Raw genomic sequence first — 17,688 nt, 5'->3', positions numbered from 1 at the left:
ACCAACCATGAGATCACAACCTGAGCTGAAATCAAGAGTTAGATGCTTAACAGACTGAGCCACCCAGGCGCCCCTGTCTTGTTTTATTTAATACTTTAAAATTTACTTCTTTAGGCAAGGCTGCTTAAAATTCAAGTTGCAAGTTAATTTGAATTTCACTTTTTGTCCTTGTACTCACAGGGAGTGAACAGGCTTCAGAGCACTGCAAAGTGTTCATTTAACCAACTAAAGCAGTGTTTTGTGGCTACGAAGACCTCTACTCCAATCAGGTTTAAACCTTTAGCCACTCTATAATCTGTATTGCACTTGGTCTTAGTTTCCTTTCTTGTCTATAAAATGGAGACACCTTTACCTTCTTCATAAGATTGTGATGGAAAAGCAGTTGATTACACTTTTTTTTTTTAAGATTTTATTTTTAAATAATCTGTACACCAGTATGGGGCTGGAACTCACAACCCTAAGATCAAGAGTGGCAGGCTTCACCAACTGAGCCAGCCAGGCGCCCCTGATTGTACATTTTGAAACCACTTAAGCTCTATCTAAATATCAGTTATTACTGGATATTCACATTGGTTCCTTGCTAGGGCTTCAAGAAAATAAAAAGCTCCGTATCAGTAGAAGGCTGGGAGACCGGAAACTAATCCCAACGCTCTCTGAGGTCCAGAGGGCCTGGGCTTTCTGGTCCTACCGCTAGTCAAGGGCAAAACCCTGAGGGTTTGGTGGGGTACCAGTGCTGGACCAGATTAGGACAACTCTATTCCTTCTTTCAGGTCAGCCGTCACAATCCACAAATCCTGGCAAGGACTAAGGAAATGCGACCCCGAAAGACGATGAAATCGAGATACAGGAAGGGAGAGGTTCGGTGTGTGTTTCGGGGGAGGAATGTTTGAGCCAGAGAAGGTTAGCGCCGGAGTTACCAAGCTCCTGGGGCAGTGGATGGGCAATAGAGCGCAAGAGCTTGCCATCCTGAGTGAAAGTGGGGCCCAGTGAAATGGGCCAGCCAGAAGAATTTCGGTTCCCGCCCCACGACTCCCGGCTACGACTACAGTTGCGTCCGCAGTCGCCCTAGGCCCCTTGCCCCGCCCCAGAGGGTAATCAGACCGTATCATTATACCTTTATAGGGGTGAAGGTGGATAGTGGGCTAGTTCCACAGGGCGAGTCGAAGTGCTTTGCCAGAGAAAATAGGATTAGATACGTTATTTGCAAGTTTCTTAGTTAATATGCCTCTTCTCTGTCTGTTCGGGCTCTTTATACTCCCTGAAGACTGGTAGGAATCCGGCCACGCTCCCCCTTTTCTTTCCAGCATTTGGTACATTCCTCCGCGGTACGTAGGCGGGGAGGACTACATAAGCCTCGACGCAGGAGGCGGGACTGCTCAGTCCTCGAGGCGTCGGTGCTCTGTGGTGTTGGAATCCTGTTGCTTGTTGGCCTGTGCGCGCGTGCGCGGACATGGCCTCAAACGGTATGTAAGGGCGGGAGGCGGCGGTGGCGCGCCGGCGTGGGGCTTCGTTCCCCCAGTTGGGCTTTTGTTTTTCGGTGGGACCCGGGCGGCGATCGCATGTAGGGTCTTCTCGCACCACTGTGGCGGGAAGCAGCGAGAGGGGTGGAAGGGGGAGGCCGATGTCGCCATTTTGTTTCGCTCCTCTGGCGCCTTGCGCGGGGCAGGGGATTTTCCCTTCGTAGTCCCTTTACTTGAGGTGAGATTTGAGAGGGACGTTTTTTGGTGATTTGAAACGTGAGACACGGATGGAAACGCTCGGTCCTCGAAGCTTTTTTTCCTCTCATTCCCAGCCCCGAGCTCGGCCCCGCTTTGTCGCAGTGCTGCATCCGGGCATTCGGTGCGCGCACGCGCTCTGCTGGCCCCTCCCCCCTTTTTCGCGGCGCGAACCCCCTCCCTCCTCGTGTTAGCCCTGCTTTTTGTCGCGATATCCTCCGCTGGAGACTCCGCGGCGCGCGTCCGGTGTGGGCCTCGCCCCCGGGGTCCCTTGGGAAGGGGCGGGACCGCCTGGTTCCCGCCTCGGTTGCCACGCGGCCGGGGGCGGAGGCTGGGGATCGGGGCAGTGCGCCCGCTTAACGGTTTGGGGGAAGGCCTGGGGGAGGGGGTCGTCTAACGGACTTGGGACCTGGCCGAGGGTTTTCCCGCCTAAATTTCCGCTTTCTATGGTGGGAACCAAAGGAATGACTGCTTGAGGCCACACCCTCTCCCGGTCCTTTACCCTTTTCCTGCGGGGGAAGCGGCCTCGTTTCCTGTACTGAGGAGATGAGTTGATCTGCGCGTTCGGTTGGCGATTTAAAAGCGCTTTCGCTGTCTTTGGTTTTCGAGTCTCCTCACAGCCCCGAGGAAAGCAAGGTAGATGAAAAAACCGAGTCGGAGCCACGGGACTGGGGACTTGGGTACCCAGATTGGGCTCCCAGGGAGAACTCTGATGATCTCTGTCATTTGGGGTCAAAGCGTTCTCTTGGTTACCTGGTTTTCCTCTAAGAGCCAACTTTGCCATTCTCCAAAATTGGGCAAAGGGTGAAGCTTGGCCTTGGTCGAGAGAGTGGGGAGGCCCATCCTGATCATTGCTGTCTCCCGCTTGCGTTAAAACCTGTCCCACTTAGGTAGATCTGTGACTTTAGTTTGACTACTGGTGATCCCTTCCTCTTAGAGTGGGTATGAAAAGAAAACGTGTGTAGGTTTGTGCAGTTCCTGGCATCAATTGAATTTGCAGAAAATTGTAGTTTTCCACCAAGATTCTAGTTTATTCCAGTAGTCAAGACTTAGTGGTGTCTGTAAAAATTTGTTTTTCCCCCCTTTCTTTTCTTTATTGTAAGTAAACTTGATTATGACCTGCCACCTTGTCCTTCCGCTCAACTAGTGTTTCATGAGGGAATTTCTGCTTTTTTCTAAACATAGTTGATATTATCTGGAGGTCCTAGGGCTTGAGTTAAGAGATTTAATTCCTTTCCACTCGTGTAGGGATGGCTGAGGTAATGTAACTATATTTTTCTTTTGCAGACTATACCCAACAAGCAACCCAAAGGTGAGTGTCATTTCAGGGCTTTCAGGAATTTGTACAGGGGCAGGGGAGGCTAAGGTATCTTTTCCTGATTGCAGTGTTTTTCTTTTTCTCCAGCTATGGGGCGTACCCCACCCAGCCTGGGCAGGGCTATTCCCAGCAGAGCAATCAGCCCTATGGACAGCAGAGTTACAGTGGTTATGGCCAGTCAGACACTTCAGGCTATGGCCAGAGCAGCTATGGTTCTTCTTATGGACAGACCCAGAACAGTGAGTCTCTTTGAGTGGGTTACCCTGCCTCTTCCTGCTCTTCCTGAATGTTGCTTTTCTTAAACTTAAGCGGTGCTCTAATGTTGGAATTGTCATATGTTTTTTTCCCTTAACCAGTCTGTAACCCTGAAAACATTTTGGAGTCCGAATCTTTTCTTCTTTCTTTTCTGTTTTTCTTTCTTGGAGTCTGAATCTTTATTTGTTCAGAGTCCAGTCTTTTCAAACAAATACTAGTTTGTAATTCTGGTTTCTTTTTTTGACTTATTTTTCTGTTCATGGTCTACTTTTCCGTGTTTTCCCTCAGCACGACAGTGAAATGTGGGGGCGAGGATTTCCTAAAGGGAGAGAGTTTTAAGCTTTTCATACAGGGAGAAAATATTAAAAACACTGTTAATGAATAGGGATCTCTTGGGTTGTGGGTTGTGATTAGTAGTGGTCCTGGAAACTGGCTTTGGGGTAGGTGGGATGAGATTGGAACTCTGAAGCTGGTAGAAGTTAGAGTTATAAGCCTTAGGGTAGAAGGGGAAGGGCATCTTTGATTTAAAAGATTTGCAAGCAGCTTCTAAGAGGCTGACTTTTCAAGTATGGGTAGCATTAAGTGGTACATAATGATTCTTCAACCTATTACCTTTTTTCTCATAGTATTTGTGACTTCCTTTCTTTTCCTTGTTAGCAGGCTATAGCACTCAGTCAGCTCCCCAAGGATATGGCTCAACTGGTGGCTATGGCAGTAGCCAGAGTTCTCAGTCATCTTATGGGCAACAGTCCTCTTATCCTGGCTATGGCCAGCAGCCAGCTCCTAGCAGCACCTCGGGAAGGTAAGGTGTTTGGGGAGGGGGAGGCCTGGAATATGGTTAGGTGTGAATTGATAAGAATTCATTTCTCCCTAGGAGCAACTAGGAGTAATGTTGGGGGAAGGAGACTTTGTAACGGGGGTGGGTACAGGGAATGGAATGTGCCAAAAATGAAGTTTTGGACATACTGGCATTATGATTCTGTTTTTTTCTTTCTCCTTAGTTACGGTGGTAGTTCTCAGAGCAGCAGCTATGGGCAGCCCCAGAGTGGGGGCTATGGCCAGCAGTCTGGCTATGGTGGACAGCAGCAAGGCTATGGACAGCAGCAAAGCTCCTATAATCCCCCTCAAGGCTATGGACAGCAGAACCAGTACAACAGTAGCACTGGAGGTGGTGGTGGAGGGGGTGGTGGAGGTGAGGTGTCTTCAGTTTTGTCTCATGCCTGTTTTCTGTAGAGACTTCTGTTCTGCTGTTTGGCCCCTTATCCTAAAAGGTTCTTAACATTTTCTTTTCTTGTTCCTTAGCTGTCTTTTTATTTCTGTCGTCTAAGTGTTGGCACTGTTTTTTCCCACTTCAGTTTTTTCTTTAAAAACTTCTTTCACTTCTGACAGGTAACTATGGCCAAGATCAGTCCTCCATGAGTGGAGGCGGCGGCGGTTATGGCGGTCAGGACCAGAGTGGTGGTGGCGGTGGCTACGGGGGAGGCCAGCAGGACCGTGGGGGCCGCGGCCGGGGCGGTGGCGGTGGTTACAACCGCAGCAGTGGTGGCTATGAACCCAGAGGTCGTGGAGGTGGCCGTGGAGGCAGAGGCGGCATGGGGTAGGTGTTCTTGTGAGCCAGGGAGTAACCTCTCTTGGGGACTGTGGAGGATTGCATGAATATCCCTTGAAGCCCAGTTCCTTAGTGCATGATTAGTTTTATTCTAGGGATTTGTGAGGGCTTGGAGTTGGGGACGTTGATGGTTTCTTCGTACATCCCCATTTTTTGGTGAGAATTTGGGAGGCTGAACTCTCACCCACACCTTTGAATAGAGATTTGAGTACTGACGTTTTATTTTCAAAGAAAAAGGAAAAAATATGTGGGTGTATATGGATTGGAGTCATTGATATCCTAGGCAAGAAACATGCAAGTAAAGTCTTCTTTGCAAGGGAAACCGATGATCCCACTCCTGGTAGTAGGGAAACTTGTTAAATGTATTCCCATGTGTCCTCTAAAGGAGTTGTTAATGCTTAACCTGATGACTTTAGCTTCCAGGAATTGGCTACTCTTCCCGCATTTTGTAGTTATTTGAATCCATGCGCTTGATGGCAGTAATTTGACTGGCAGTAATGATTCTGTGTGTGACTTGGTTCATGGAGCTGTCTGAAGTGTGCAGACCTTTTGGACAAAATACGCTTGACAGTGGTATCCCATCTATTTGCTCCACTGTCCCCCTCCTCCTGGTACTTGTCCAGCTGGACCTTCTCTTTCTTCCCCTTCCCGCTGTAGTTGAAGTATAAAACCTTAGATTTGATGTTAAAGCATTGGTCAAATCTGTTGGTAAATATGTTTGAAGGACCTTCCTCTGTCTCCCTTTGAAAAGGGGAGGAATGTCAGTGTGTTAACTCCTTTTTTGGAAAAGTAGGGTTTTTAAATGAGAGTTTGCGTGTGGTAAGTATTCAGAGGTGGGTGGGGGCAATCTCAAAAACCTTACAAAAATAAGGAAAACTCTGTTGTGTGCGTGTGTTTAATGCAAAACTTTGAAAAGAAAAACAACTGTTATGTGACTGTTAACTTGCTCTGCATTTTATGTGCCACAGGTATGAAAGGTGACATTGCAAAATACTCCGCTCTTCTCGCAGTGTAGAAGGGGTGACCCCGGGGGTGGGGGGAGATCAAAAAGAGCTCAGTAGTTAGGATAGGGCTTAGCGAAGTTTGTCTTGCTTTAAGGGGAAATTGCCTTTGGTTTTGACTTTTTATGGAATGGGGTTGGGTCTGCTTGCTGCTTTCAAAGCAAAAACCACAAAAATGTGTTCAGGGCTACCCCAGCCTGGTGTGAAATGTCTTCTGGGTGAATTGGGGGGTAGGGTTTTTAAACGAACTACTGGGTTGTCAACCACTCGCGACAAGAGGAAAAAACATCTGCTACATCGGAAGAACGACCAAGGAAAATGGGTCATTTTTTTTTTCCAGAGGAAATAGATACATAACCTTTTAAAGCAAAATCCTTAAAAACTGTGTCTGAGAAATTGCACACGAGTGTGTGACATGCTCAAAGGTCAGACAAGGGGTGGTCAGGAAGGGGAATGGATTTTAGTAGCCACTTGTATCTTTTTCCCAAAACACCAACTCACGTTTGGGGAATGTTAAACAAAATCAAAAAACGCCCTTTTGTAGCCGTTGGAAGCTTCATGTCCTTTCTTCTAACTTGTCTTCTCCAGCGGAAGTGACCGTGGTGGCTTCAATAAATTTGGTGGTAAGTGAACAGAGTTTCCAAAATTCCCAAATCCCAGCAATGCTTTGTCTGATTGTTCATTTGCAGATGTCTTAGCGTGTTTTAAATGTCAAAGGTATTGGAAGTGTCCAGAACCACCTCCAGAAAGGGGTGGGGTAGAATGCCACCTGCTGCCAGATGGGTGCTAACTTGGAGGCAGGCGGGGTAAGACTCAGCAGTCATCTGGTGCCAAATTGGTTTGACCCAGGTTAATAAGAGGTGTTTAGTAGGCCTCTGACAGGACTGTTGCCACACCTGGCACTTAGTGACCACCGTTATGTGAAACTGGAGAGTGTGTGCTGGAACACGTGGTGCCAACTTGGCTTTAGGATCCTTTTGATCAGTGTGTCCAAGGCTAGTGTGTGTGTGTAACAATCTCCAAATGTTTTAATTCTGGAAGGGGGATGTGAAATATTGCCCTGCCCTGAAGATGGTGAAGTTGGTATATGTTTATATATTAAATACTGAATGGTGTCAATGCATTTCTACATATATGTACTTAAACTCAATTCAGATGAGCAAATAGAAACTAGCTCTGGGAAGGAAGGTGTGGACTACTACAAGAAAGGTTGGGAGCATGTGTGGCTCATGGGAAATAACCAGGTCTTAACAGCACAAACTGAATTCATGGAAAAATGGCAAATTTGAGAAGTCTCCCAGTAAGCTGGAAGGAACTTTTCTGGTTTGGTTAACTAACAAAAGGTTTCTTGATTTGTCTCAACATTTAAAGCCAAAGGCTTGGGTTCATGATTTAGGTGTCATTGAGTGTGGGTACAATATTTATTATATATGGTGAATTCAGATAAACTTTGGTCAAAGATGGTCTCTGGAAAAAAAATAGAGGCTGCATTATGGAAATAAGATTTCTGGTCTGTTCCCTGGGACATGCTTTAAAAATACAATAGCTGTTATGTATGCTTTTTATCTTCATGTGGTTGGGGAAACAACATGGTTTTAAGAATGGTTTTCTAAAGATGAAATTAAAAATTGTTCCACAAGGGATAAGTGTCTTTGGTGTTAAAGTTTGGAGAAACTGGATGAATGCATATCACATTGCTGGTGGTGAGCCCATTTCTCTCTGGTGTGAGAGAACAGGGCCAAGCTATGAGTTGGTTTTGTTAACTGCAATGGGTCTCATTCCTGGCCCCCCCCAGTCTGTGCTGAGGACATTTCCCAGCCTGAGCTGGGGGAGGCAGAATTTTCTGAAGTGTGGAGTTGTCCCTGTGGGGACTCAAGTTACATACAGATCTTATGTATGTGTGTCTTCCCCAGCCCTGTCTAGGGTTTTCTCTGGGTAGGTAACCCAGGACAGGGTTTGGATGAGGCTGGGAGCACTTAACCTGATAATTTTGCAAGAGTTTGGATTGGTGTTAATTTTGTTCCTTGTCTGTCTCTCCCTGTTGACTAACAGCCTCTCTTTCCTTGTTTGTTTTTTTTTTTTTTTCATGTCACTTAAGGCCCTCGGGACCAAGGATCACGTCATGACTCTGGTGAGTCCAGTTGGCATGAAAGAGTGGCTAATGTGGTGTCAGAACTTTTATTGGTTGTTCTTTGATACTTAAAGGAGTCTGAAAAAGGTCAGGGGTAGAGAAGAAGGAAAATGAAGGGAATTTAGGCATAGTTGTAGTTAGCAGTTATCTGTAAATAAATGAGCATATATCAGAAATACCTTCATGAGTGGTTTAATTCCCCAGCAATTTAGTAGGTCTGGGGGGAGCCTGATAATCTGCATTTCCAATAAGTCTGAGGAGATGGTGATGCATCTGTGTGTAGATCATACTCTGGTACTGCTGATTTAAAGCAGTGGTTTTTACATATGTGGATCATGACTAAATTAGTAAATGAAAAAGACCCATAAAGGGAAGGATTTAGTCTCTGTTGGCTGTGTGTTGGATTGTAGTGTAAAAAAGCTTTCTTACTTTGAAAATGGACAAACACTGTATACTTACTGTGTGATCTTGGGCAGTAAACTCCTGAGCCCTGGTTTCTTTAATGCCTATTAACATGTTTCAAAGGATAGTTGTAAAACTAAATTTGTGAAATGGCTAGCATATAGGCACTCAAATACTAGAAGGGAGGTAGACTTCTGTCTTTTGTCTGACCTTAAGTCAGATTGGTTTCTTTGGGATTTTTTTTCTTTGAAAGCTTAATAACAAGTATTAAAGTTGGGTTAAGAGTCACTGTCACCTTTTTTTTTTAATTTTTTTTTTTTACCTTTGCTGGTGTTCTCCATATTCACATTTCTTTTTTTGTTCAAGCAGAACAGGATAATTCAGACAACAACACCATCTTCGTGCAAGGCTTGGGCGAAAATGTTACAATTGAGTCTGTGGCTGATTACTTCAAGCAGATTGGTATTATTAAGGTACTGTGGAGCATAGTAGTGCTGTCTTTTCTGTCAGTGGTGGAAGTTTTTGGATTTCACACATTAGTAAAAATAAAAGTCTTAATGGTTGCCAGCTCAATTTTTTGAGGAAAAAACATTAGCTGTTGCCATTTTCTGAAAGAATACATCTTCACGCAGAAAGGCACAATTGAAAAAAGAGGGGGAGTGTCCTAAACTTTTGAATTTGCAGTTTATGATCTTTCAGTATTGAAGTGAGACATAATTGTAGTCAGTGACTTTAATTCAATTTACATGAGATAGGAAATTGTAACTGGGAAGAGAGGAGCTGAAATATGGTTCTGATCAGCCTTGGATTCTTGAAGAAAGGTGGAAGGTGGGTAATGCTGTCTTGTAAGATGTTATCTCATGTTGCTTTTTTCAGACAAATAAGAAAACAGGACAGCCCATGATTAATCTGTACACAGACAGAGAAACAGGCAAGCTGAAGGGAGAGGCAACGGTATCCTTTGATGACCCACCTTCTGCTAAAGCAGCTATTGACTGGTTTGATGGTATGTATGAGGAGGCTGGTGGAGTGTGTGGGATAGGACAGCTAGCCTTGGGAGATAAGTTACATTTTAATGTTTCCTTTTACATCTTCAATGCTGTTTTTTTTTTCTTGTAATGTTTATTCGTTTTTGAGAGGGTGAGTGGGGGGACAGGTACAGAGAAGGGGACAGAAGATCTGAAGCTGGTTCTGTGCTGATAGCAAGCAGTGAGCCCAGTGTGGGGCTTGAACTAATAATGAACCTTGAGATCATGACCTGAGCTGAAGTTGGATGCTCAACCGACTGAGCCACCCACGTGCCCCATGTCTTCAATGCTTTTTACCTGGTGCTTTAGCATATATACAGTTGACTCTTCAACATTCTGGGGATTTAGGACTGCTGACCTCTTGTGCAATTACAAATATACGTATAACTTTACTTCCCCAAAACTTAATTATCAGTTGCCTACTGTTGACTGGAAGCCTTACTGATAAGTTGATAAACACATATTTTGTACATTATATGTTACTAAGACAAGTGTAAAGAGAAGATACATTCAATGTACTGTACTGTGTTTATTGAAGAAATACATGTATAAGTGGGTCTGTGCAGTTCTGACCCATGTTCAAGGGTAAACTGTAGTCTTTGGCTTCTATCACATCTGATGATAAACCTTTTTTAGGAAGGTGTAGAATCTTTTGATTGTACCAAACTTGCTTTTGGATTCATAGGTCTTAATAAAAAGTCTCATTGTAAACCTTTATTTCTTCAGGTAAAGAATTCTCCGGGAATCCCATTAAGGTATCATTTGCTACTCGGCGAGCAGACTTCAATCGGGGTGGTGGCAATGGTCGTGGAGGCCGAGGGCGAGGAGGTGAGGAGCTACTCCCTGCTGGTGGTATAAAGAGATGGGTAGAGTGGAGAGGATGGTAAGGGCTTGCATAGGAAAAGAAGGTTAGGTTAATGAAACTTGGAAGGGGAGCAGACTCCTACTTTTATCTACACTAGGACCCATGGGCCGTGGAGGCTATGGAGGTGGTGGTAGTGGTGGCGGTGGCCGGGGAGGATTCCCCAGTGGAGGTGGTGGTGGCGGTGGACAGCAGCGAGCTGGTGACTGGAAGTGTCCTAATCCGTGAGTGAAACTTTTTTCCTCAGTCCTGTTAAATGTGTGTCTTTTGATACTATGGCAGAGTTGGATATTTTCTGGACAGATGTCAAGGGTACAGTGATGGGGACAGAATTTGGTTGAGAGCTTACCTAATTAAGGTTGTTATAGTGGGAAAGATACTGCACTGGATTTAGTAATCTGTACTTTTTCTTCCTGGTTCTGTTCCTGAGAAGACTTTTTGCTTTTCTGAGGCCTCTGTTTCCTCGCTGTATCTCTAAAGTCACTAGAATCTTTTCCTAATTCTTGGGTCTTGTTTACTCCCACTTTTCCAAACTAATTGTTTGTCTTTTTCTCAGTATATGTGAGAACATGAACTTCTCTTGGAGGAATGAATGCAACCAGTGTAAGGCCCCTAAACCAGATGGCCCAGGAGGAGGACCAGGAGGCTCTCATATGGGTAAGAAGGGGAAGAACTGGTAATAAGGAGTTGGGATCACAGGGCCCTTAATTTTAAGCAGGGAGGTTAGAGGGAAGGTAGGGATTTGGGGGTGTATGATCTATCCTATTTCTTTTGTCCTAGGGGGTAACTATGGAGACGATCGTCGTGGTGGCAGAGGAGGCTATGATCGGGGCGGCTACCGAGGCCGAGGCGGGGACCGTGGGGGCTTCCGAGGGGGCCGGGGTGGTGGGGACAGAGGTGGCTTTGGCCCTGGCAAGATGGACTCCAGGTAAGACTCTTAAATAAAAGTAATTGAAGGGAGGTCATATGATAGGAAGGTTTCATTTTGAGAGCTAGATTGGAAAGCTGAGATTATAACCATAGTGGGGGAATGGAAGGAGAGCAGGAGGGTTATATTATCTTGGAGAACTAATCTATAGACCACATTTATTTATACTCTATACTTGTAGAGAAGAGACCTTTCTTGGTGGTAGGTAGCAGGGGCAGATAGGATTTGGGGGGGTTGGATGGGTGGAGAGGTTGGTAATTCAGACCTAATGGATACTCTTTCTTGCAGGGGTGAGCACAGACAGGATCGCAGGGAGAGGCCGTATTAGCGTGGCTCCTGAGGTTCTGCAACAGCTTTTCTTCTTGTACCCAGTGTTACCCTCATTATTTTGTAACCTTCCAACTCCTGATCACTCATGGGTTTTTTGTGTCGGACTATGTAATTGTAACCATACCTCTGGTTCCCATTAAAAACCATCATTTTAGTTAAAATTTTTTCCTTCCTCCTCTTCACTCTACTGGAGGATTGATACCTGCCTGGGTCAAGAATGTGGGGAGTTTTTCTCTTTCAGATCGTCCTGCTTAGCAGGAACTGGAATAATCTGTTCCTGTTTAGCAGGAACTGGAATAAAGTGTGTGCTACTTAGTCCAGGGGAGAAAAAGTTAAGTGGCATCCTTGAAAGTAGAGATTCAAACTTTTCTGTCATGGCAAAAGTTGGATGTATAAATGGGATAAGCGAAACTTGTGATGTCATGACTGTGGCCCCAAAATATGCCCCACTATGTGGGGGTTTTTCTTTTACCACCTTATACCACATTTATTTATGTGTTGGTCTTGGTTTACTATTCTATCCGTTTTACCCTTTTTAAGGACTTTTGGCTCTGTTGACACTTGAACAGGGCAGGGGCAGAGAGAGAGGGAGACACAGAATCTGAAATGGGTTCCAGGCTCTGAGCTGTCAGCACAGAGCCCGACGTGGGGCTCGAACTCGTGGACTGTGAGATCATGACCTGAGCCGAAGTCGGCTGCTTAACCGACTGAGCCACCCAGGTGCCCTTGAAAAACTTTTTCTTTTTTTAAAAAAAATTTTTTTTTTTTAACATTTATTTATTTTTGAGACAGAGACAGAGCATGAATAGGGGAGGGGCAGAGAGAGAGGGAGACACAGAATCTGAAACAGGCTCCAGGCTCTGAGCGGTCAGCACAGAGCCTGATGCGGGGCTCGAACCCACGGACCGTGAGATCATGACCTGAGCCGAAGTCGGACACTTAACCGACCGAGCCACCCAGGCGCCCCTTGAAAAACTTTTTAATGTTTACTTTTGAGAGAGACAGAGTGTGAGTGGGGGGAGGGGCAGAGAGAGTCAGAGACAGAGACAGAATCTGAAGTAGGCTCCAGGCTCTGAGCTGTCAGCCCAGAACCTGACACGGGGCTCGAACTCCCCAACCGCTAGATTGTGACCTGAGCCGAAGTGGTACACTTAACTTGGGCCACCCAGGTGCCTCTCCATTTTTTTCAACTCTCAAATGGGAGTTTAGAAAACTTGCCTGTACCTGCCAATGAGTTGGTGAGTATGAATTTTAGTTAATATAGGACAGAAAATCACAGCCAGTAGAAAAAGGTATATTGCTGTCAGAAACATAGATTGTGGAGTTCCAGGGACTCTTAGTTTGGAAGTGTTTTCCTCTTTGTTGAGAGTTGTCGAGTATGCTTAAGGCCTTCTCTATAGACGGTTGCTTCACCAAATTTCCAAGACGGAAGTGGTGGCCTTGGAAGTAATAAATAATTGCTTTACTCTCTCTACTGAGTGGGGGGTGCTCAGTAACTAAGAGTAGGTTGAGATTGGCTGAGGTTCTCCCAGGCAATCCTTTGGTTTGACTATGGAACTTGGTACATGTGAGAATCCTTCATTTAGAGCCAAGGATGTGGTAGTTCTCTTTGGTGTGATTGGGCTGCCTTTATTATTTCTTTGATCTGTTTTTTGAATCTGCTTAAGTGATTGATTTGAATAGTCTTATTCCAAAGGAAAAAAAAAAAGACTGATTCATGTTTATAAAAAGTTTGTTTCTGCTTCAACTACTAGGGTTCTGGTGTTAGGGTTCAGTTGTGGTTCCTTGATCCTGCTGCAAGGAGTGAAGGAGGTTGGAGTTTTTTGTGAACTTGATTACTGACTGGGTCTGCTAGTATTACTATCTTATATCCTTTATTAGTATTTTTTAAAAATGCTACATGGGGCACCTGGGTGGCTCAGTTGGTTAAGCTTCTGACTAAAGCTCACGTCATGATCTCATGGTTTGTGAGTTTGAACCCTGCATCGGGCTTTGTGCTGACAGCTCAGAGCCTAGAGCCTGCTTCGGATTCTGTGTCTCCGTCTCTCTTTGCCCCTTCCATGTTCATGCGCTCTCAAAAATAAACATTCAAGTTTCATTTCATTTGTTTTTGTGAGAGAGGTCGGAGAGGGGCAGAAAGAGGGAGACAGAGGGGATCCGATGGGGGGCTGGAGCTTATGAACCGCGAGATCAGGACCTGAGTCGAAGTTGGAAGCTTAAACCGACAGAGCCACCCAGGTCTTCTATCCCTTAAAGGGCTTTAGTGATTGGCATTGCTCTTAAAGGAAATAGGGTCCCAGGTGTCTCAGATGTCTGGTTAGTAGGTAGATCCAATTTGGAGGCTTTCCCAGGACAATGGATGAAGATGGAAATAGAATGTTGGTTCTGAACATCTTGTTCTTTTTTTCAGCTTATTTTGAGAGAAAGTATGTGGGGGTAGGGTCAAGGGCAGAGAGAGGAGAGAGAACTCCAAGCAGGCTCTGCAGTGTCCCGTGGGGCTCAGAGAGCCACAAACCCTGAGATCATGACCTGAGCTGAAATCAAGGGTCTGGTGCTAAACCGACTGAGCCACCCAGCTGCCCCCTGAGCAGCTTGTTCTGATTGCAAGTGCATTGGTGAGAAGATGAGACCGGGGTTTTGGAATTTGGACCTTCTGTTCTTTGCTGCATTCCCTTGTAAAAGTATGGCCAGCAATAGCTAGTCATGTTTCTCTGGTGAGGATTTTAGGCTAGTCCTTTTTCTTACTCCTAAAGAATACATACTGAAGTATTGAAAACAATCTGCTGTCTGGAAGCATTAGGTGTCTGGCAGTTTTTGGATTGAGATTGGGGCAGGCTAACTAGGAAGGAAGGGAGAAGGGTAGGTGGTGAGTGCGGAAAGGTGTGCTGCAGATCTGTTTGCTGCCTTTTGATTTAGTTCTGTGTTAGTCTTCTGAGGTATTTTTTGCCATCATATGCTGCATCTGTCCAGGTTTGAGTACCTTTGGTATGGGGTGAAGTCATTGATGGGTAGGTAGACCGGGAATTAAGGTCTAGGGTGCAACCCTATGAGACAACACATTACATCTTTATGCATGTTTCTTCCCAGCCCACTCCATTCTGTTGTTTCTTGATCATCCATCATGGGTTTTGTCACCAGATCTCACTTCCACACTAGTCTGCAAGGGAGGCTAGACTCCAGTGTGAGCTGTGGGGTCTTATCTGCAACCATTCCTGCCCCAGTTTTCCAGAACTCAGATTGTTTCCTACCTTGGAGCCCTCAGTACTTAGCCTTTTTCCTTTCATCTTTATTATTAAAAAAAATTTTTTTTAATGTTTATTTTGAGAGAGGGGAAGAGAGAATCTGCTGTCTGTGCAGAGCCAGATGCAGGGCTCCATCTCACGAATGTGGAGATCATGACAACTGAACTCATGAGTCAGACGTTTAACTGAGCCAGCCAGGTGCCCCCGCTCGTCTTTAGTTTTTATTTTGAAATACTTAAAATTTTTAAAAAATGTTTATCTATTTTTGAGAGGGGGGGGAGGGGCAGAGAGAGGGGGAGACAGAATCTGAAGCAGGCTCCAGGCTCCAAGCTGTCAGCACAGAGCCTGACGTGAGGCTTGAACTCAAACTGTGAGATCATGACCTGAACCGAAGTTGGATGCTTAACCAACTGAACCACCCAGGCGCCCCTTATCTTGAAATATTTTTAGACTTAGAATTACTTATTAAGTTTATTAAAATCATCTGTTTTACCTTTCCATGAAATAACAATCTTTATGGTACTGACACATAAGAGCTGAAGAAGTAATGTCAAGCGGATCTTGCCAGCACATTTGACTTTAGGGCTTGGCTTGTTGAAATTATTGGGCCCGTAATCCCATGGTGTTAGTAGTTAGAAAAGCTTGTGGATGCTGTTCAATCTAAAATCCTGGTGTTGGGGCTCCTGGGTGGCTCAGTTGGTTGAGCGTCTGACTTCGGCTCAGATTATAATTTTATAGCTTGTAAATTCGAGCCCCGCGTTGGGCTCTGTGCTGGCAGCTCGGAGCCTGGAGCCTGCTTTGGATTCTGTGTCTCCCTCTCTTTCTCTGCCCCTAACCCACTTGCTTTCTGTCTCTCTCAAAAATGAATAAACATTAAAAAATATATTTTTTTAAAATCCTGGTATTGAGGCAGGAATAAGTGAGGAAAATATTTGCCTCATGAGCAGGAGTTTGGGTCTGGAAATCAGGCACCTTGCTGATGGATAGTGCTCTCTCAGCTCTTTGGACAATGGCTTTAGTCCTAAATCTTGGGGCTGTAGTGCCAGAGAGAAGGGTTCCTTTAACAGAACAATTGAGCCACTAGTGTGAGGAGTGCAGACAAGAGTGGAGTTGGGACTGCTGGATTAAGAATTTGGGATTTCCTGTGCTGTAGTGGGAACCAAATTAGATGGCTAAGTAGAGAACCCCCAAGGAGGGTGAGTGGGATGGGCATGGGAAGAATAAACATTGAGGGGAGCAGGAGCCAAGCCTTCCAGGTAGCGTCCTGCACACACACCTCAGGGTGGCAGTGTTGCACCGTTGTACGCATTCCCTGTAGCTTTTCATCAGTGTCCTGCAGGCCCTGTAGGGAGTGGGGACTTGTCTGTTAGATCTAGACTGACAGGGCTTTTATAACTATTTTTTTTCCAGAGTTTGAGAGAAAACTGGCCTACCCTGGTTACTGTCTCCGAGTGAAAAAGCACATCCAGGGGGAGGCCTCTGCAAACCTCAGACTGAGATGGTGGAGCCAGTTCCTCTACAGCAGTGTCTTAAGTTGAACCCATTGAATCATTTGGGGATTTTGTTTGCATGTGGATTCTGATTGTGTAGGTCCAAGTGGGGCATGGATTCTCTGGCAATGTTGATGTTGCTGGTTCAACTGCACACTCAGATCTATACCCTATAAAAACTTTTGCAGAGATTCCTTTTATGCTAGTTCACTGCACTTTCCACCTGTGAAGAGGAACTTGACATTGTGTGTAAAACATTCTACATAAATGGTGTTAGCTAGGAACTAAGCTAAATGTCATTCATAGAAGGTTGAGTCCAGCTTACAGAATTTTATTACAATTTTTATTTTATTTTGAAAAATTTTATGCTTTTTAGCTATTTAGTTTTGAGAGCATGAGTGAGCGAGGGGCAGAAGGAGAATCCTATGAGAGGGAGAGGGAGAAAGTGTGGAGCCATAAGTGGGGTGTGAGATCATGACCGGAACCGAAGTTGGATGCTTAACTGACTGAGCCACCCAGGCGCCCCTGTTCTTATTTTAAAACAACTATCCTGGGGATGGAATAACAGTCACGGTACTAGGTAGGGGTATATTCAGATCTGCAAGGGTGTAATACTGTTTCTTGTTTTCCTTTAAGCTTTTTTTTTTTTTTTAATGTTTTTATTATTTTTATTTTTGAAAGTGCACGAGATAGGGAGACCCAGAATCAAGCTGGTTCCAGGCTCTGAGCTGTCAGAACAGAGCCCGACATGGGGCTTGAACCCACCGACCATGAGATCATGACCTGGGCTAAAGTCAGACCCTTAACCGATTGAGCCACCCAGGTGCTCCTAAGATCTTTTAAATAATCTACACCCAGTGTGGGGTTTGAACTTAAAAGTCCTGAGATCGAGATTCACGTGTTCTGCCAACTGAGCCAGCTAGGCGTCTCTGTTCTTTTTTCAGTCTTGGGATGCTTGGAGATTAAAGCAAAAGTTGATTGTTTCCTGTGCTATTTATGTTAAGTCATTGGGTAGCTTAGGAACAAAAACATCCTTTTTTAATTTTTAAAAATGTTTTATTTTTGGGAGAGCATGATCGAGGGAGGGGGGGAGAGGGAGACCCAGAATCTGAAGCACAGAGCTGAAATTGGATGCTTAACCGACTGAGCCACTCCAGGAACCAAAACACTCCAGTGGAGATATTTGCTAATGCTAATTTGTACTAACTGTGGGCCAGTTACTGTTCCATTCCTATATCCCTATTTGAGAGATGGGGATGCTGAGGCACAAACTGGCCTAAAGTCTCATAACTTGATGAAGTGGAGCAGGGGTTTGAGTTTATGTCCTTTGGCTGTAGAACTTGTGTCTTTGACTACTATGTTGTACCGTGCTTAAAG

At 45.1% G+C, this 17,688-nt stretch overlaps 1 protein-coding gene across 3 annotated transcripts; it reads left to right on the top strand.

Annotated features, from left to right (window-relative positions):
* Window positions 1-1,356: 1,356 nt before the first annotated feature.
* On the top strand, window positions 1,357-11,740 carry FUS (FUS RNA binding protein). 3 transcript variants are annotated; one of them, XM_042921857.1, is made up of 15 exons: window positions 1,357-1,463; window positions 3,003-3,027; window positions 3,121-3,272; window positions 3,949-4,090; window positions 4,290-4,480; window positions 4,678-4,885; window positions 6,487-6,521; window positions 7,997-8,029; window positions 8,801-8,904; window positions 9,308-9,437; window positions 10,186-10,287; window positions 10,422-10,545; window positions 10,878-10,978; window positions 11,102-11,249; window positions 11,538-11,740. In XM_042921857.1, the coding sequence occupies exons 1-15, from the start codon at window positions 1,451-1,453 to the stop codon at window positions 11,575-11,577; spliced, it is 1,548 nt and encodes a 515-aa protein (XP_042777791.1). In that variant the 5' UTR covers window positions 1,357-1,450; the 3' UTR covers window positions 11,578-11,740. The 3 variants fall into 3 exon arrangements, with proteins under 3 accessions (XP_042777791.1, XP_042777792.1, XP_042777790.1); XM_042921858.1 differs by having other exon boundaries at window positions 3,946-4,090; window positions 4,290-4,456; XM_042921856.1 differs by having other exon boundaries at window positions 3,946-4,090.
* The last annotated feature ends 5,948 nt before the right edge of the window (window positions 11,741-17,688 follow it).

Source organism: Panthera leo, chromosome E3 (assembly GCF_018350215.1).
Source record: "Panthera leo isolate Ple1 chromosome E3, P.leo_Ple1_pat1.1, whole genome shotgun sequence".
Classification (NCBI taxonomy): Eukaryota; Metazoa; Chordata; class Mammalia; order Carnivora; family Felidae; genus Panthera; species Panthera leo.
Note: the sequence above shows the minus strand (reverse complement) of the source record. Positions and strands in the feature narration are given on the sequence as shown.